The 16,119-nt window shown below is 47.9% G+C and overlaps 1 protein-coding gene across 6 annotated transcripts in view; it reads right to left on the bottom strand.

Annotated features, from left to right (window-relative positions):
- Positions 1-6,100: 6,100 nt before the first annotated feature.
- NFYC (nuclear transcription factor Y subunit gamma) overlaps positions 6,101-16,119 on the bottom strand; it is a 65,129-nt gene continuing 55,110 nt past the window's right edge. For 5 of the 6 annotated variants that reach the window (XM_019957727.2, XM_019957729.2, XM_019957731.2 and 2 more), the window contains 4 exons: positions 14,245-14,403; positions 10,724-10,831; positions 8,251-8,310; positions 6,101-6,996 (listed from right to left, as the gene is read on the bottom strand). In XM_019957727.2, coding sequence (XP_019813286.1) covers positions 6,877-6,996; positions 8,251-8,310; positions 10,724-10,831; positions 14,245-14,403 — 447 coding nt within the window. In that variant the 3' untranslated portion in view covers positions 6,101-6,876. The remainder of the gene's footprint in view (positions 6,997-8,250; positions 8,311-10,723; positions 10,832-14,244; positions 14,404-16,119) is intronic. The other variant, XM_019957733.2, reaches the window with a different exon arrangement.

Genomic DNA, 16,119 nt, shown 5'->3' on the forward strand with positions numbered 1-16,119 from the left:
GGTGAGAGATGTAGAGGTTCAGAGAGGAGAACGGGGGCTCAGTGATGGGGATGGGAGGCCTAGAGAGGACTTGATTGGTCAAACTTGATGGAATACTTTATTAAAGTCCCTCCCCCTTAAAGAAGCAGATGTACAAGATTAATGCTGGATAACTAAAAACAAAAACACATATCCATGTTTAAAAGCAAGAATGCGAAATCTCTAAGGCCAGTAAATGAGAGGAGAGTCCAGTGGTGAGCAGGAGTTGAAGCTGTACCTCCGAGGAGGGATTCTGCATTGCAATGGGGTGGGACGCACACCTGTAGACCCCACTAGAGTCAGGCTCCACACTTAGTGCTTGGCCTGGGGAAGTGCTGCCTGCCATAAACAGGACTAAATTATCTCTGCCTGTTAACCACCTGACCTGGCTTTGGGAAGAAAGAATGCCCATAGGATTAGGATACCTTAAGCCCATCCACATGGATATGGACTCAGGATCTGATATTCATGCCATGCAAAAATCCAAAAAGACACATATAAGAACTAGTTTGGGGCTAGTGTACTTCTACAAGGCTTGGGCAGATACAGCTGAGAGGTCATACCATAGTGAAAGTGAAAGAGGCTCAGTCGTATCTGACTCTTTGCAACCCCATGGAATTCTCCAGGCCAGAATACTGAAATAGGTAGCTTTTCTCTTCTCCAGGGGATCTTCCCAACCCAGGGATTGAACCCAGGTCTCCTGCATTGCAGGCGGATTCTTTACCAGCTGAGCCACAAGGGATATCATAGAGTGGCCTCCAAATCCCAGGGTACAGTCAGGAAAATGTGCTGAAAATAGCTGTCTCAAGGATAAACCACAACATATAAGAAATACACTGTCTTGAGAGACACCTCTCTCATGGGAGGATTCATATTTAAAGACCTAGACATAATGGAACAATCTGAAAGGAAGTTTAATATAGTTAAGATCGTTAAGAAGATAAAGGAAGGAATAGCATCCATAAAATAAGAATAGGAAGATATCAGACAGAAACATGTAGCAGTTATGAATAGTTATCTATAAATTTTAGAAATGAATTAATTTCACCAACATTCAGTAGATGGGTTAGTAGAGTAAATACAGCTGAAGAGAGAATAAGTGAATTAGAAGCTAGAACTGAAGAAATCCTCCAGAATGAAGCACAGAACGATAAAACAATTAGACATATGAAAGAAATGAGACAAAGAAAATTGAATGAGAAACTCTAGCATATATATTATTGCTTTCAGAAAAAGATACTGGAAAGAGTGACTAAGTTCTTTCCAGAAATAAGACATGAATTTCTAGATTTAAAAGTCCCAGACTGCCTCATAAGATATCTTTAAAAACAAAACTGTTACAAAAAATATACATGGAAAAAAGAAAAAAAAAAAACACCTGTATCTGGACACCTTGTCACCAAAGTGTAGAATAACAAGAATAATAATGAAATTCTAAAAGCCACCAGAAAGAAAAGATAGCTTGTCTACAAAGGTCCAATAATTGACTTGACAGTAAGCATCTCATCAGCAACAACAGATGCCAAAAGACAATGGAATAGTGTCTTCAGAGTGCTGAAGGCAAGTAATTGTGAACCTAGGATCCCACACGCTGCCAAACGGTCATTTAAACAAAGGGCAAAATAAAGACAGTTCGACACATTCAGTATCTTAGAAAGCTTCTGTCCCGTAGACCTTCACTGGAAGAGAAGGGCACAGGGCTTGGGAGCCCAAGAGGTGATGGGGCTGAGCTCCATTTCAGACCTCTCCTCAGCACCGGCCAGCCTGAGGAGCTCAGCCCAGCCTGGTGCAGCTGGGGCCCAGCTCAGGCTCTCCCCTCCTGAATGCCAGCCTGCTGTCTTCTTATCCCCTCAAAGTAGTGGCCCAGTACCCAAGCTGGGTACCACGGCCAGTCTGGCTCTGAGGGCCTTGCGGAGGCCAGGCCCAAGTTGCTCATGTGACCAGGTACTTGCCTGGCCCTCCACCCTGGCGTCCTCTCCTCCTGCGAGGTCAGCGCCACCTTACAGAGGCCTATAGATGGCTGGATCAGTGGGATAAAGGCTAGGTCCCGACGCAGGAATTGGAAGGCAGGGACTTCCATTCTCTGTAGGAAAAGAATCACTATCAGAGGGGATGACCCGTGGGGCTGAGCCCACTGAGATGAGAGGCTTCATGGAGCATCTGGCTCCACTCAACCAGTTGGTGCCCTTGGATAATTTCTCAACCTCTTTGAGCCTCAGTTTCTCACTAATGAGAATATCTACCTAATGAGGATGTGAAGATGAAATGAGATTTAATTCATCTAAATACCAAGCTTTAGATGTATTTTCCTACACAAAATTTTCTTAAAAGAATAATCACCATCAAATACCTCTGCCTAGCATATCATCAGTGCTCAACAGAAAATGGCCAGCAAGTGGAAAGTGATAGTGAGAGCCAATGAGCAGAGGGAAGAATGTGTGCAGTGCTTGGAGGCCCTGTTTTCAGGGAAGGGTTTGTGTTCATGTGCTCGCTCATCAGTTGCTGTCATTCTGTTGCTGCCAGGCCCTAAGTTGCGCTCTGGAGGCACAGAGACGGCCTTGAACTGGAGAAGGACCATTGGTGAGGAAGACAGCCCAAACCAGAAAGCTCTAACAGACTGTTCAGAGCCTAACTGGTCTTGTGTTTGTTGTCCCCTCCCCACTCGTTCCTCTTCCCCAGCCCCCAACCTGGTATAAGCTCCGTGATAGCACAAGGCTCATCTGGCTTGTTTTCAGATATCTTCACAATGTCCAAAATATGTCGGAAACACAGAAAGTGCCAAAGAAATATTTGTCAAATGACTGTGTGTCTGAGCATTGATAATAGAGGCTGTAGAGGTTGCTATGACAGCATCAAAGAGCTCTTTGCAAGCTCTGCCCTATGAGTTAGAAGTTTCTCAGCAAGGGTTATTTAAACTGGGCCTTTATGGATGTATAGGAGTTCAATAACTAGAAAAAGAAGTAAAAGGACTTTTACTTTTCTTTGGCCCCTGGTCTGGAAAGATGCCACATGCCGAGGAGCAAGTAAGCCCGTGAAACACAACTACTGAGCCCATGCACCCTAGAGCCCACACTCTGCAGTGAGAGAAGCCACCACAGTGAGAAGCCCACGCACGGCAACTAGAGAGTGGCCCCTGATCGCTGAACCAGAGACAGTCCGTGTGCAGCAAAAAAGACACAGAGCAGCCAATAAATAGATAAATATATTTCTAAAAAAGGACAGCCACTGGGGTCAGGACTTCTGAAAACATGGAGGTGAGTTCAGGAAACAGCAAGTAATTTGAGTGTGACGGGAATATAGAGTGTAGGGGAGAAAAGAATGTGAAGATACAAGGATGGAGATAAAAAGGGCTGTCAAAAAGTCATTATTAAAATCTGACCATAAATAAGGTTGAGCGATGAACTGATGCTTTCGAATTACGGTGCTGGAAAACTCTTCAGAGTCCCTGGGACAGCAAGGAGATCAAACCAGTCAATCCTAAAGGAAATCAACCCTGAATATTCACTGGAAGGACTGATGCTGAAGCTTCAATACTTTGGCCACCTGATGTGAAGAGCTGACTCATTGGAAAAGACTCTGATCCTGGGAAAGACTGAGGGCAGAAGAAGGGGGCGACAGAGGATGAGATGGTTGGACTGCATCACTGACTCAGTGGACTTGAGTTTGAGCAAACTGGGAGATAGTGAAGGACAGGGAAGCCTGGCATGCTGCAGTCCATGAGGTCACAAAGAGTTGGACACAAGCAACTGAACAACAGAATCTAACCACCTGCCTGGATGTGATGTTCTGGAGAGGATAGTGTTTCCAGCCCTCACCGTTGCCCTAGGAAGGTCCCTCCCTGCAAAAATTAAGGATCTTATTCAAAAGGGAGTTAAGGGTCTAGTACCCCTTGAGAAAGGGGACAGTTGTGCCTCATAGTTCCTATAGTTGTCTCAAGTTGGGATAAGGGTTGGACAAGACACCTCTGCCTCTTGGGTGAGTGCTACCTGCTGCCCCCTTGTGGCCTCAGTAGAATTGAGCAGCAAGGAGGCTGGCCATGTGGTCTTTTTTTACATAATCCCAGGGGTCCCTGGTCTCCAGCATCAACCTCTGGGTTATCCCAACCACCAGCTGTCCACAAATCAGATCTAATTGCTCTGTTTATTCCATGCATACTCAAGGCTGCACCAATGGGTTTGGGGAGACAGAGCAAAAGGAGACCATTCATTTTTAGTAAAGTCTTATTCTTTCTTACACATACACACACCCCACCACCACCACCCTTGGCCAGAAAGCAACCATGTATGCAGGGGGTCAGGAGACCAGTGTTTTGGTTTCAGCTCCACCCTCTTCCTTCAGTGACCTTGGGCAAGTCACTGCACTTCACTGGGCCTCCTATGTCTTCATCTATAATACAGGGATCACCATCCCTCTCCCTGTCTCCCCTGCAGGGTCACTGTGAAGATCATTGGGAGGACAGATGCTGCAAGTGCTAGGAAAAATGTCTAAGAGTGCTCCGGATGTAAGGGGATCGTGCTGGGCATTAGATAGGGGCTCTCTTGGGCTGTACCGAAGTGTTTGTTTACACCCGCATGGGCCCTGCTGGCGGGGAAATTTAAAGGGAACGTGCTCAGTAAGGGAACTGGTCAAAATACCTCCAAATTAAGAATGAAGTTTGTGGGAAAATGGGGCCTCACTCACTTGTCTGAGATTGCAGTTATGCTTGGGTTTTGGGGACTGAATGGAAGAGCAGCAAGGTGTGACAGTGCAATGGCCTCAATAAAGAAGAGTTAGCCAGGAAATGAGCTGAGCTTCTGCCCTCTCTATGAGCCCAGAATCCCTTCCGGGTGCTCCTCGTTCTCACGAGCCCTCTCCTGCAGCCTCTCCATGTGGGGCTGGGCACAGGCTATCAGTAAATTACCTGCACGACTCACTGAGACATGTCTGGGTACAGGATGGTGGGAAAGTCAGATAATCCCCTTCAGACAAATTCAGGGCTAGAATCTTCGGGGCAGACCAGACCGATGGTGACAGCATCACCTGCTTCGTCTGCCTTGATGACACCGGAGGGGGACCACGTATCCAAAACCTTACAGCGAGGAACATCTGCTTTTGCCAAAGAATGTTTTCTTTCTTTTATAGCGTGAATCTCTCACCTGGTCGCATCTCTTTTTTTGCTTTGGTGGTCAGGAAGCTCAGGATCAAATGTGAAACCTCATTTTAAGAACTCTGTCTCCGTCATTGCAAGCAGAACATTTGTTCTCATTTTCAGTGATTCAGATTTCCTACTCAATGACAGTCTTCATAATTCTGCCATGTTTTATTATTTCACTGTGTATGTTTTCAATGCAAGACATATTGTCTTTTCTTGTGGAGTCAGGTAAGGTCCATTTAAGTAAATAACAGAAAATGAAATAGATGTCCAAGAGCTTAACACGGTTGACAATAGGGGATATTTGGTGAGGGAATTAATTATGTGGGCCTTAGGATCAGACTTGAAGTCCTCTATTAAAGCCTCTTCCCCAGCCTGGCCTCCACCCCTTAAGAGAGTCCCAGAAAGAAGTTGCCCAAGGTTTTATGACATATTACTATCTGAGAAAACAAAGAGTTCCTTTCCTGGCACCCAGTTCTCTGCTCTTCCCGTGATATCAGGCCTCATTCTAGCTGTAAATGGCATGGTGAAAAGGAAGGAAGACGGCTCACCACTGGCCTCTGTGGCCAGTGAAGTGGCATGCTCTTTCTATCCTCCCTACTTCAATTAACAGGAAGCAAGCCCTGGCTGTAGACGGCTTCTGACCTGTTGGCTGACAAGGGGCCTGGGCCGCCCTCCATGGCAGATGTCAGGCTTTTGGTAATGGGCATGGCCATAGCAGGTAGCTCAGAGTGCCAGCATGTGCCAAGGCCAGAGTGGAGGAACTTACTCAGGGCCTTGCTTGAAGGAGAGAGAGAGAGAGCTTCCTCTCTCTCTCTTGACCCTCAGTCAAGAAGGACACAGGCTGAATCCGGCTCATGCACCACACATAGCCCAGGACCTAAGGCAGGCAGGCAACCCCAAGCAAAGGGTCCCATGAATGTCCTCAGACACAGAAACCCAGACTCCAAATTATCTAAAATGAAATTTATTGCATTTCATGCAGTTTGAAGTCCATGCAGCAAAGGAGACTAGCACAATTTTTAATGCTTTTAAAAATAAAGTTGAAAACAGGGGGTAGGGGGGGTATGCACAAAGTTCTAGTCTCCTTGGGCCCCTGGAAGAGAAGGGTTTGGGAATGAAACCATCTACTCTCCATGGCAAATGAGTCTTGTAAATGCAGGGAATGTTCCCACAGCCTCTGGAGGAAAATCCACAGAGCTCTGGGGCAGGAGCAGGGCCCAGGGAGAAGAGCACTAGTGGAAAGGAAGCTACACACGTCACCTCATTTCACCTGAGGGCAGAACAAGGTGGCGAATCCCGGGGCAGCGGCTGTTCTGAGAGCCGGGAGACTACACACACCCCTGGGGAGATCTGCTCCTAAAAGAAGTGGCGGTAAGAACCCAAAAAAGTAGAACAAAAGAAATATTTCTTAACCACCCTCTTTGAGAAAATGCCATAAATATGTTATTTAATATTTTCATTTCATAGCATTGGACACATAGCTCAACATATTGAAATATTGATTCCTTAGAGAAAAAAAAAATGAGAAAGAAGGAAATAAAAAATATTGCATCTTTCTGTTGGAGAATCTCGGCCCCCAGGCTCGGGGCGTTGTGCACCAGTGTCCTAGCCTGCAGGAGGCGTGGAGGTCGGCGGGGTCCTCTGAGGAGGGAGGCGGTGCCCATCGCCTGGGGCTGCATGGCAAAAATTGTGTTGGGTGTCCTTGGCCTTGCCAGCTCAGGCCCTCAGTCGCCGGTCACCTGGGGGGCCTGCCCGTCGGAGGGCTGGTTGGCTGACTGGATGAACATGGGCTGGGCGAGGTCCTGGCCAGCAGGCATGGTGACTTGCTGGATCTGGTAGAGCTGCTGCGAGGAGTGGAGAGGAGAGAGTGAGGTCACCCCGGGGAGAGGTGCATGCAGCTCCCTATGGGCCTCGAGTTGGCTGGGGGCCCCGGATACCTCAACCACCACCCACTGCACGGCGTCTGAGGGGGGAGGGGAAGTGGCAGTCTGCTGGGGCTGGGGGCAGCAGACCCAGGAGGCACCAGCCCGGTGGGAGCAGGGGTGTGTGGTGGGCAGGGAGGAGGTGCGGGGGGTTGCATTTCCTGTGGCTTTCACTTCTCTCGGCTCTGCCTCTCCCGTTAGCTCAGAGCCTCGAGCTTGCTGCACGCTGTTCCTCTGTGACAAACACAGGCAATTTGAACCACTGTACCAGCAGCCTGGAAGTCAGCATTTCCCCAACTCTTGGTAATCTTCACTGGCAGGGGCAGTAGGGATTATCCCCTCTCTTTTTCCTTAGGTGTCTGGTTCAGGCTGAGGCCCCTGCACGGGCCCTGATGGGCAGGCAGGTCACCTGGGATTAGTCGCTTCCTATAGCCAAGACCCGTGACGGGCGGAGAAGATGCTCATGGAGCCACCAAGAAAGGTCAGGGTCAACTGGACACAAATCCTCAGGTGTTTCCACAGAAACCCCAAAGCTAAGACCCCCTGACACAGGAGACCTGGCGTGTGAGCCTAGCATCTGGTGCTGGCAGAAGCCAGAGCTGGGTCCTGATGCCAGCTCCTCCCCTCTCTGGGCAGCAGAGAGCATAGGCTTACGCATGCCATCCTACCATATCCTCAGGGGTCTCCAGGGCCAGAGCATGGAGGGAAAGGCGGAGGGAAAAGGGAAGGTTCCTTCCTTACATGGGTTTAGAATTACTGAATTCCAGGCACCGACAGAGCGGAGAGGTCATGCGTTCTCTGCATTTCAACTAATCCATGAGATTAAAAAGAGCACAGCTTAGAGAAAAGCTATTCTTAAAGGAGACTGGAGACCTGCACTCTAGTCCTGGTTCTGCAATGAACAGCCAGGCAAGCACAGACAAGGCACTTCCCACCTCTAGGGCTCAGTTTACTCATCTGTAAAATGGGCACGGGGGCTATATAAAGTCTAGGGTTATTTTAAACTCCCACAAGTCTATAAACCTAGAGGACAGGCAAGACTTGTTTTTAACAACTTCTGTCCACTTATTGTTAGAAGATGATGGGACAGCTCCCCTAAGCACCAAACCCACAGACAGCACCTGCTGCCCTCCAACAACTCCTCATCTTCTGTGCCTGGCTTGGCTGGTATCTTACCTGTCCATCCGTGAACTGGCTGAACTGCTGCTGTCCTTGCTGGACCTCTGTCTGTGTGATCTGTAGGAATCAAGAAGGCAAAGTAGGCAGATGAGCTGCAGGGTCTGGCCCATCAGTCCACCAGCCCACCAGCCACGAGAGGGTCATGAAGATCAAGTGGACAGTGCATACGAGGTACCCAGAACGAGGCCTGGCACAGCACAGGGGCTTGACGAGTAGCAGGAAAGCAAGGGTCCCTCCCCACCCCCGAGCACTGATGGCTACTCAGAGTTGGCACCACAGACAGGCCCGTGGAGATGCCAATACACAATTTCCGCAACCATCTCTCTTAATGTCCGCCCAAACCCCACCCCCACCCAAAACCACCCCCTCACTACAAGGTCTTTCTGAGGCCTGAGGCTCAAGTCAAAACAAAAACACCTAGCTCCTAGATGCTGACAGGACAGGGCACAACACTTACAGTTTAGGCAGAAACCCCAAGAGTCTGTCTTTCAACCTGTGATGGCAGACTGCAATACACTTGGCAAAGTGGTGAGTGGTCGGTGGGCTCCAAACCAAACCCTATCACTTAGATTATCTCAGTGGAATATGAAACACCCTGGCGAGCAGGCGGCCTTGGCCCTAGAAGCCCTTGTGGCAAACCTAGGAAGTACTTTTTCCGAGACAGGCCACACACAGCCCTCTGGGCCAAGGGCGGGGGCGGGGGACAGTAAGGAAACCATTTGTCACATGTACTTAAAATCTTATGTGGGCATTTTAAATACATTTTAAAAGAAATTTACTGACATGGAGAACCGCATCATCTAATGCCAGCTGCAAGAGACAGCTTGGAAGACTTGAAAAAAGACTGAAGAATGTTTGTGTGTGTATGTGTTATCTGTGGAACATTTGACTAGCTCACGTTTGCTGTGTACCTTCTCCTGGAATCATCACAGCCACCCTGCAAGGTAAGGGCTGTCTTCTCAAGTGTCCTCACAATGGCCAAGAACAAGCCATCAGGGCCTACCCATGGGGCTAAGAGAAGAACAAGGGGACAGGTGTGAAAGGGGTTTCATAACTACTGTTCTTTGTTTCGGATCTTTCTCCTCCCACGAGGGCAGGAGTTAAGTTTTGTCTTTCCATCCCCCAGTGCAAAGTAAGTACTGAAGAAATGCCTGCAGGATAAAGGAGTGATCCTGAAACAAATGGAAAATATACCTCATAGATGAGGTTTTCACTGTGCTCTGTGGCCAGCAGGACTGCCCTTCACATCAGTTGAACAGAGTTTCATTTACCTTTAAATTCCATTTACATATAATTTATTCAACAGTCATTCAGCAAACATTTACTGAGCACCTACTAAGTGCCAAACTGTTAAAATTACAATCACAATCCGTCAATCGGTTGTTAGGAAGACTCTTGACTGTCCTCAGGTGCCTCTTCCTGCTTCTTTCCTCCTCTCTTTAAGAACCAACTCTCCCCACTTTCTGGCTTTAGCTCCTGGTCCCAAAATTGACCTCTGGGGAATTCTTCCTTCTCATTTCTTCCCATCCTGTGCTACAGAAAGTTTCTGGATCCTAGGCTAGAATCTTACAAGTTTAAAGGGAGCGGGTACACTAAAGGGTGGGGTAGTCTTGAGATCTGATTCCCTGTCAGTGAGCAAGCCAATGAAGCATGGATTTGGAGAGGGCCCTTTAACCATCCCAGAGACCACACGGAACTCAGAAGCCCTGCTCTTGGCTCATTCCTCATATTTCCCCAAACGAGATCTGTGGAGACCTGCTCCACAAACTCAGCTCTGTCACAACCGTCAATAGATACATCGCACCGCAACAGACACATCGCCAGAAAGGCACTGCGCCAGACGAGTCCAGCTCTTAAACGATCACTGCTTTTTTGGGTCTGAGGCAAAGAATAGATAAACAATACCTCCCTGCCAGCATCCATGTCCCCTGCAAATAATGCCCACACCCCCAATCCCCACGCCCAGGGAGGTGGCCCCCTCAGCACCTGTGGCTCACAGCATTCAATATCTTGGGGTGTGAGGTGAGAGGAGGGGGCAGTCTCTGGTTAGGGGTGCACAAGAAGGGGGGGGGGATCTAAGTAGCTTTCCAAAGGACACAGAAGATGCCAGGACACAACAGTCATTCAGGTTTAAACATGGAAACTGAGCCTGACGATGAGGCAGCCTGTGAAAACACTTCCTTCAGTCAGACTGCATTTACACACATCAGGCTCTCCTCAGGTATCCTGAGACTCCCTCTGCCTTGTGTTTCCTTGTCCCTCGAGAACAAGACAGTGAAGAGACACACTTTGAATCCAATCCTCGGATAAAGCCCATCTGTCCTCTGGGGTGCAGAACATGTGCAGAATGTGGAGGTGGCTCTTGCTGAAGATGAGGTGGCCAGAGAGTTATGTGCCAAGCCCCCCTTTCCAGTCAGAAGCCAGATCCCGCTGGTCCCCAACTCAAGCCCTGCATCTCTGGGGGACATACCTGTTGAGCATTGGTGGCAAGCGTCTGGATCTGTCCCTGTACGACTTGGGTGCCTGATACAGGCTGGGCTAAGCGGATATACTGCAGTTGGCCGGCATTCAGCTGCACCTATGGCAAGGGCAGAGACAAGCAGACCACAGGAGACTGAATGCAACCTCGAAAAGGCAAACTTTTCATGACGATAAATGGTGATTGTCCCCTACCCACCACCCAAAGAAGCCAACTCGGAAAAGCTCCTTTTAAACAGAGACCAAAATAAGCAAAACCGTAACATCCCAACCCCATCAGTCACACAAAAGAGCATGCTCCTTGAGTGGGCTTGGGGGAAATTCCCAGAGGACTTTGTCATACACGTGAGAACCACACGGCTGGACCCTCAGTATTCACTGGCTCTTAGCTGTCTGCTCACAGTTTATGCTAGGAGTTCATGCCCAACTGTGACATTATTGGAATGTTTGAACCTTAAGTGTGGGCCTTTCTCTCCTCCATCTCCACCCTTCACTACCCCAGTTCCTGGCTAATCTAACACTGAGAAGAGCCCTAGCATCCACCAGGAGCCCAGAGCAGATGGCCATCACTCGGGACCACAGCCCGAGAACTACCCAGCTCCATGCTGCACATCTTGGAAGAGAAAGCTGGCCCGCTTAACTATCTCTGTCCCCAAGAGCCAGGACCAATGCGGGTCTGTGGGACTTTTAGGAGCCTTGGTATTCAGCACTAGCCTATGGCCAAACACCTCCCAAGGGGATGCTGAATCAATAAACCTTTCACAGGATACCCCATCATGGGAAACTAAAGCTACAAAAATGCCTTTAGAGTCCCTCAGGCTTACAATTAAGTCTCAGATAATACAATAATACCGCAGGCTGCATTTAATTGCATGCTAAAAGCCTTAACTCGGGCTCTTAATGCTCCAGCATACCATGAAAATATTAGTGCTTTGAGCGTGAGGATGAGGAGAGGACCAAGGCAGCTACAACGCGAGGGGAACTGTGGCTCAGCAAAGAAAACAGTCGGCAAAGGAAGACTATGGACAGTCATGCTCGGGATATGGGGGATGAAAGAGGCTCCAGGAAGACCGGCAGATATGGTCGCCCTCCATCTAGGTGTCCAGACACCACCCTCCAGAAGAAAAGCTGTCTGGCCTGCTTTTCTTTTAAGGGTGAGCTTCTTGAGGGTAATATGCAAGTCATGCCTCTTTATCCTGCAGAAAATTTTCCTCTTGCCTTCAAGAGCTAACTTCATTATATGGGCTTTTGCTACCATGAGTAAAATGCTGACGGGATGAAACTCCTGCATACAAGTGTTAAATCAAACTGCTTCTCTGAAACTTCAGCTTCAAAAAGGATTTGAACCATCAAGAAAAGATGAACACTGAACCAAGAAAAGAGGTATGTTGAAGTTCCTGGTGGAACATTCCAGAATTGTCTAAGGCAAGGTGGAGGGACACAAAATCTAAACCCACTACGAGTCTGCTTTAAAGGAGACAGGGCAAGATATTGTGACCTACTGTCATTTCTCTTCTGAGAACTTGCCAAGAAGAGTTGCTGGGAAGTTGTGATGCCAAGCCTAACCCCCCAACTACATTCCACATTGCTTCCAGGCCAATGTTAAATTGCTTACGAGGAGGAAGACAGCTGCACGGAGGCTTGGGAAACCTCATGTGCTGAGATTGATGGTGACTGGTCCCAGGAGTCTCCAGAACTCCAGCCAAGGACACGGGATGAAAGACTACAAGAAGCCTGGTCCCAGGAGTGGGGGAAGGTATACTGCCGGCCATAGGGATTTTACATTTCCCAGCTGGAAAGAGCACTTTGCAGAAACTCAAATGTGACTGAAAACTCGTGAGCCAAACAGTTCTAAGCAGTTCTTAGAAGCAAGCTCTTCTTTTAGGCTTGGGCTTAGATATCTGGGGATGCTCTGCTCTTTAGTCCTCTACCACAGGGATAATCCTGGGGACCCTCACACCCTTTTAACATTAACTACAGAGCAAAGAAGCCCACCCCCCTGGATGGAAATCAACCCTGAATATTCACTGGAAGGCCTGATGCTGAAGCTGAAGCTCCAACACTCTGGCCACCTGATGAGAAGAGCTGACTCACTGGAAAAGACCCTGACGCTGGGAAAGACTGAGGGCAGGAGAAGGGGGGCAAGAGAAGATGAGATGGTTGGATGGCATCACTGACTCAATGGACGTGAATTTGAGCAAACTCTGGGAGATAGTGAAGGACAGAGAAGTCTGGTGTGCTACAGTTCATGAGATCGCAAAGAGTTGGACATAACTTAGCAACTGAACAGCAACAGAGCAAAGCCCACTCCCTGGGCTTTCCAAAGAGAAGCATAGTTCCCTTCCCGGGAACTCGCACTCTGCTAAGCCTAGAAACGCAGACTCCTGCAGAAGTATACAGTGGAGACTAAGTCCTAAATTCTGCAACACGTCTTCTGTGCCCCCAAGTGTTTAAAAGACTCAAGTTAAAGTCACTATGAAGTGGGAACTCTACTCTGGCTTAGATGATCTTATTTTGGTGCTCTCACATGCAAAATCGAGAACCATTTATGAGAGAAGTCATGGGTTGGTGGCTGCAAGGAATCTGAAATCGACGCGTGCTTGTGTGTGTTTGTGGTCACCCCACCCCAACCCCACCCTATTTAAGAAGGAAGGGTGGGGGAAGGTGGGGGTGGGGAGAAAGAGAGAGAGAGAGGTGACAAAGAAAGAGAGAGAGTGATGCACACGGCCCCCTTTCCTCAGCTTTCTCTTGGCCTATTACTCTGTTAATTAAGAAGAGCTCCCCAAAATAGAGCTAAGGATACTTTTCAAGCTTCCTTCAAAGAGGAAGTGGTTAGCCAAGACCAAGTGAGGTTCTGTATCTGCCAACATTTCATTAACAATAGGAAAGGTGAGAGGCAGGAACAGACCTGCTCTATGTCATGTGTTTTCCACATTTTTTGTGGCAAGTTGACCAATGAATAGGTGGCACATGTTACGACAAGGACTTTCTTCTTTTTTTTTTTTAAACAAAAAAACAAGTATAAGTGAAAAAGCCAACAAATGTAGGAAATGAAATCCCTCAAGGCACACAGGAAGTAGCAGTCCACAGTGAAGCAATGGATAAGTTAAATGAAAGCCAAAAATACACTTTGTTGCAGGCTCCACTGGGAACTGACTCATGAATATGCAACAAGTGTATTTATGGCCTTCTCTATACACCTCCCTCTTATTATCTGCAAATCAAGACAGGACTGCCTGACAGGGCCTTTGGGCCTTGGCATGGAATAGTGGCTACAATGACCTCTTTGCACAGGCTGTGGGAGGGGAACTCTAGAGGCGCTGCCCCACAGTGGTGAGTCTGAACCTGGATTAAAGGAAAGCAGGGAGTACACAGTGAAGCCAGTTGTGGTCTAGGGTAATGGAAATACAGGTTTACAACAAAGTGTGTGTGTGTGTATTAAAATTTTTAACTGTTTCTGATTATACTGTTGAGCACAGCGCCACACAGACCCGAAGGCAGGGCAGGGCTTACCGGGATCTGCTGGATCTCTCCTGTGTTCGTGATGATCTGCTGCATCACCTGCATGGTCTGTCCAGTGCCACTCTGGGCCTGCTGGGCTTGACCTTGTGGCTGGGCCTGGACAATCTGCACCTGCTGACCTTCTCCAACTTGCATGGTTACAGGTGTGGTCTGGAAGGAAGAGTCATGAAAAAGCTGACTGAGTTCTAGCCCAGAGCCATCAGGCCTCCCAAGGGGTTAATGCTGAGCAGTTAACCAGGAGCAAACCCTCCTGAATGCCTGACCTCATCTCAACACCAACAATACTCAACCTAGAGAGTCCCCCAGGACTATGCACACTCAGAGCACTGATAAAATCATTTTCCAAAATAAAAGACAGGAAAGCCGAATGGATTTTTTGGCTCAGAGTGCAAAGTATTTGCCTCAACCCCAATACCTCTCTCTATGCTTCAAATGTTGCAACTTTTCACAGCCCTTTCAGTGACAGAAAGGCAGGTATGGTAAAAAAGAATTAAAAGCAACTATGATAATTCTCCCACGACTTGGCTGAAGTCAAGCCTGGAGCAGGTGAGTTTGGAGGGCAAACCAAATGGGAAGTGGGGTCAGTTTAGGACCCTGGGCTCCTTCCCCGGCATGCAAGGCCCTGGAAAAAACATAAAGGGCACACCGGCTGTCACCCCCACTTAGTCAGAGTGACTCAAGCCCACGCTGGCCAGCTGGCTGCTCCAGATCACAGCATGGCTTCCCACGGGAGAGGCAAACACCCTTAAGACCTGGACACTGTTAAGACCTGGATCCTAATCGAGGCTAAGTAATAGAATTTAAAACTTTAACAGAATTTAGCAAGAATTTTAACTTTCTAGAAATAGGAATCTCAGATTTAAGGAATTTCTGTCTAATGTATACAAAGATTCTGTGTCTCACACACTTAGAGGATTATCCAACCCAACGAAACTTGTTCCTTCGAGAGACAGTGGATTCAAACTGTCAAGAGGGTCAGTTACTTCTTTAAATCTCACATCTTTACCTCTGTAAAGATGTGACCTTTACAGATCCCAGAATAAGTTGCTCAAACTGGTGGTGGTGCTAGTAGGGCCTTTAATTACACCTGAACCCCAAGCCCTCACTTCGGGTATGATTTCTCCCCACTTGAAACCAAGAATCACCTCCTAAGATGACTCAGAGTCTTAATGAATGCTGGTCTTCAATAGATGTTGTTATCCCGATTGCTCTTACATTCTGACCGCACAGGTCTACTCTGCAGTAACGTTACCTGGGAAGGGGAAGGTGTTCTGGGAACTGTAGATGAGAAATGACTACAAACTGTAGGAGGGTAGGGAGAAAGATGACAGAGGGTAATGCATGCACGCAGGGGGCCAGGTCAACAGGAAACATCTCCCATTCTGACACCATGATCTCCAACTTAGCCTGCTCCCCAAACCTCCATAAAATGTTTCCAATTTTAGGACAGGAAACACAGGATTCACTTGACCAAAATATACTTCCTCCCAATTTTAATATGTATCGGTCCTATAAGGGTATCTGAGCTCAACTTGAAAGAGCCACTCCTGTAGGCCTAGGGAGGTGTGACAAAGCATAGCCACAAGGCCTTCCTGAGCTAGTCAGACAGGGGAACAAGAGTTGGGAGATGCTGGGAGGGACCAAGTTCACCATCCTCACAAGCCTTATCAGCTCCAAGCTGACCAAGTTCAGTGTGGCAGAGAAGAGGTAGATAAAATTCTCGCTGACTTAAAAAAAAAAAAAAAAAGCATACTGCCAACTCATCACTGTACTACCAACTCAATTTTCCCAAGAGGACTTCCAAGGTATTTCTAAATCATTTCAGGAAAATGAGGGCTCATGTTAGCCTGGCAGATGTCAAATCAC

Source organism: Bos indicus, chromosome 3 (genome assembly GCF_029378745.1).
Source record: "Bos indicus isolate NIAB-ARS_2022 breed Sahiwal x Tharparkar chromosome 3, NIAB-ARS_B.indTharparkar_mat_pri_1.0, whole genome shotgun sequence".
NCBI lineage: Eukaryota > Metazoa > Chordata > Mammalia > Artiodactyla > Bovidae > Bos > Bos indicus.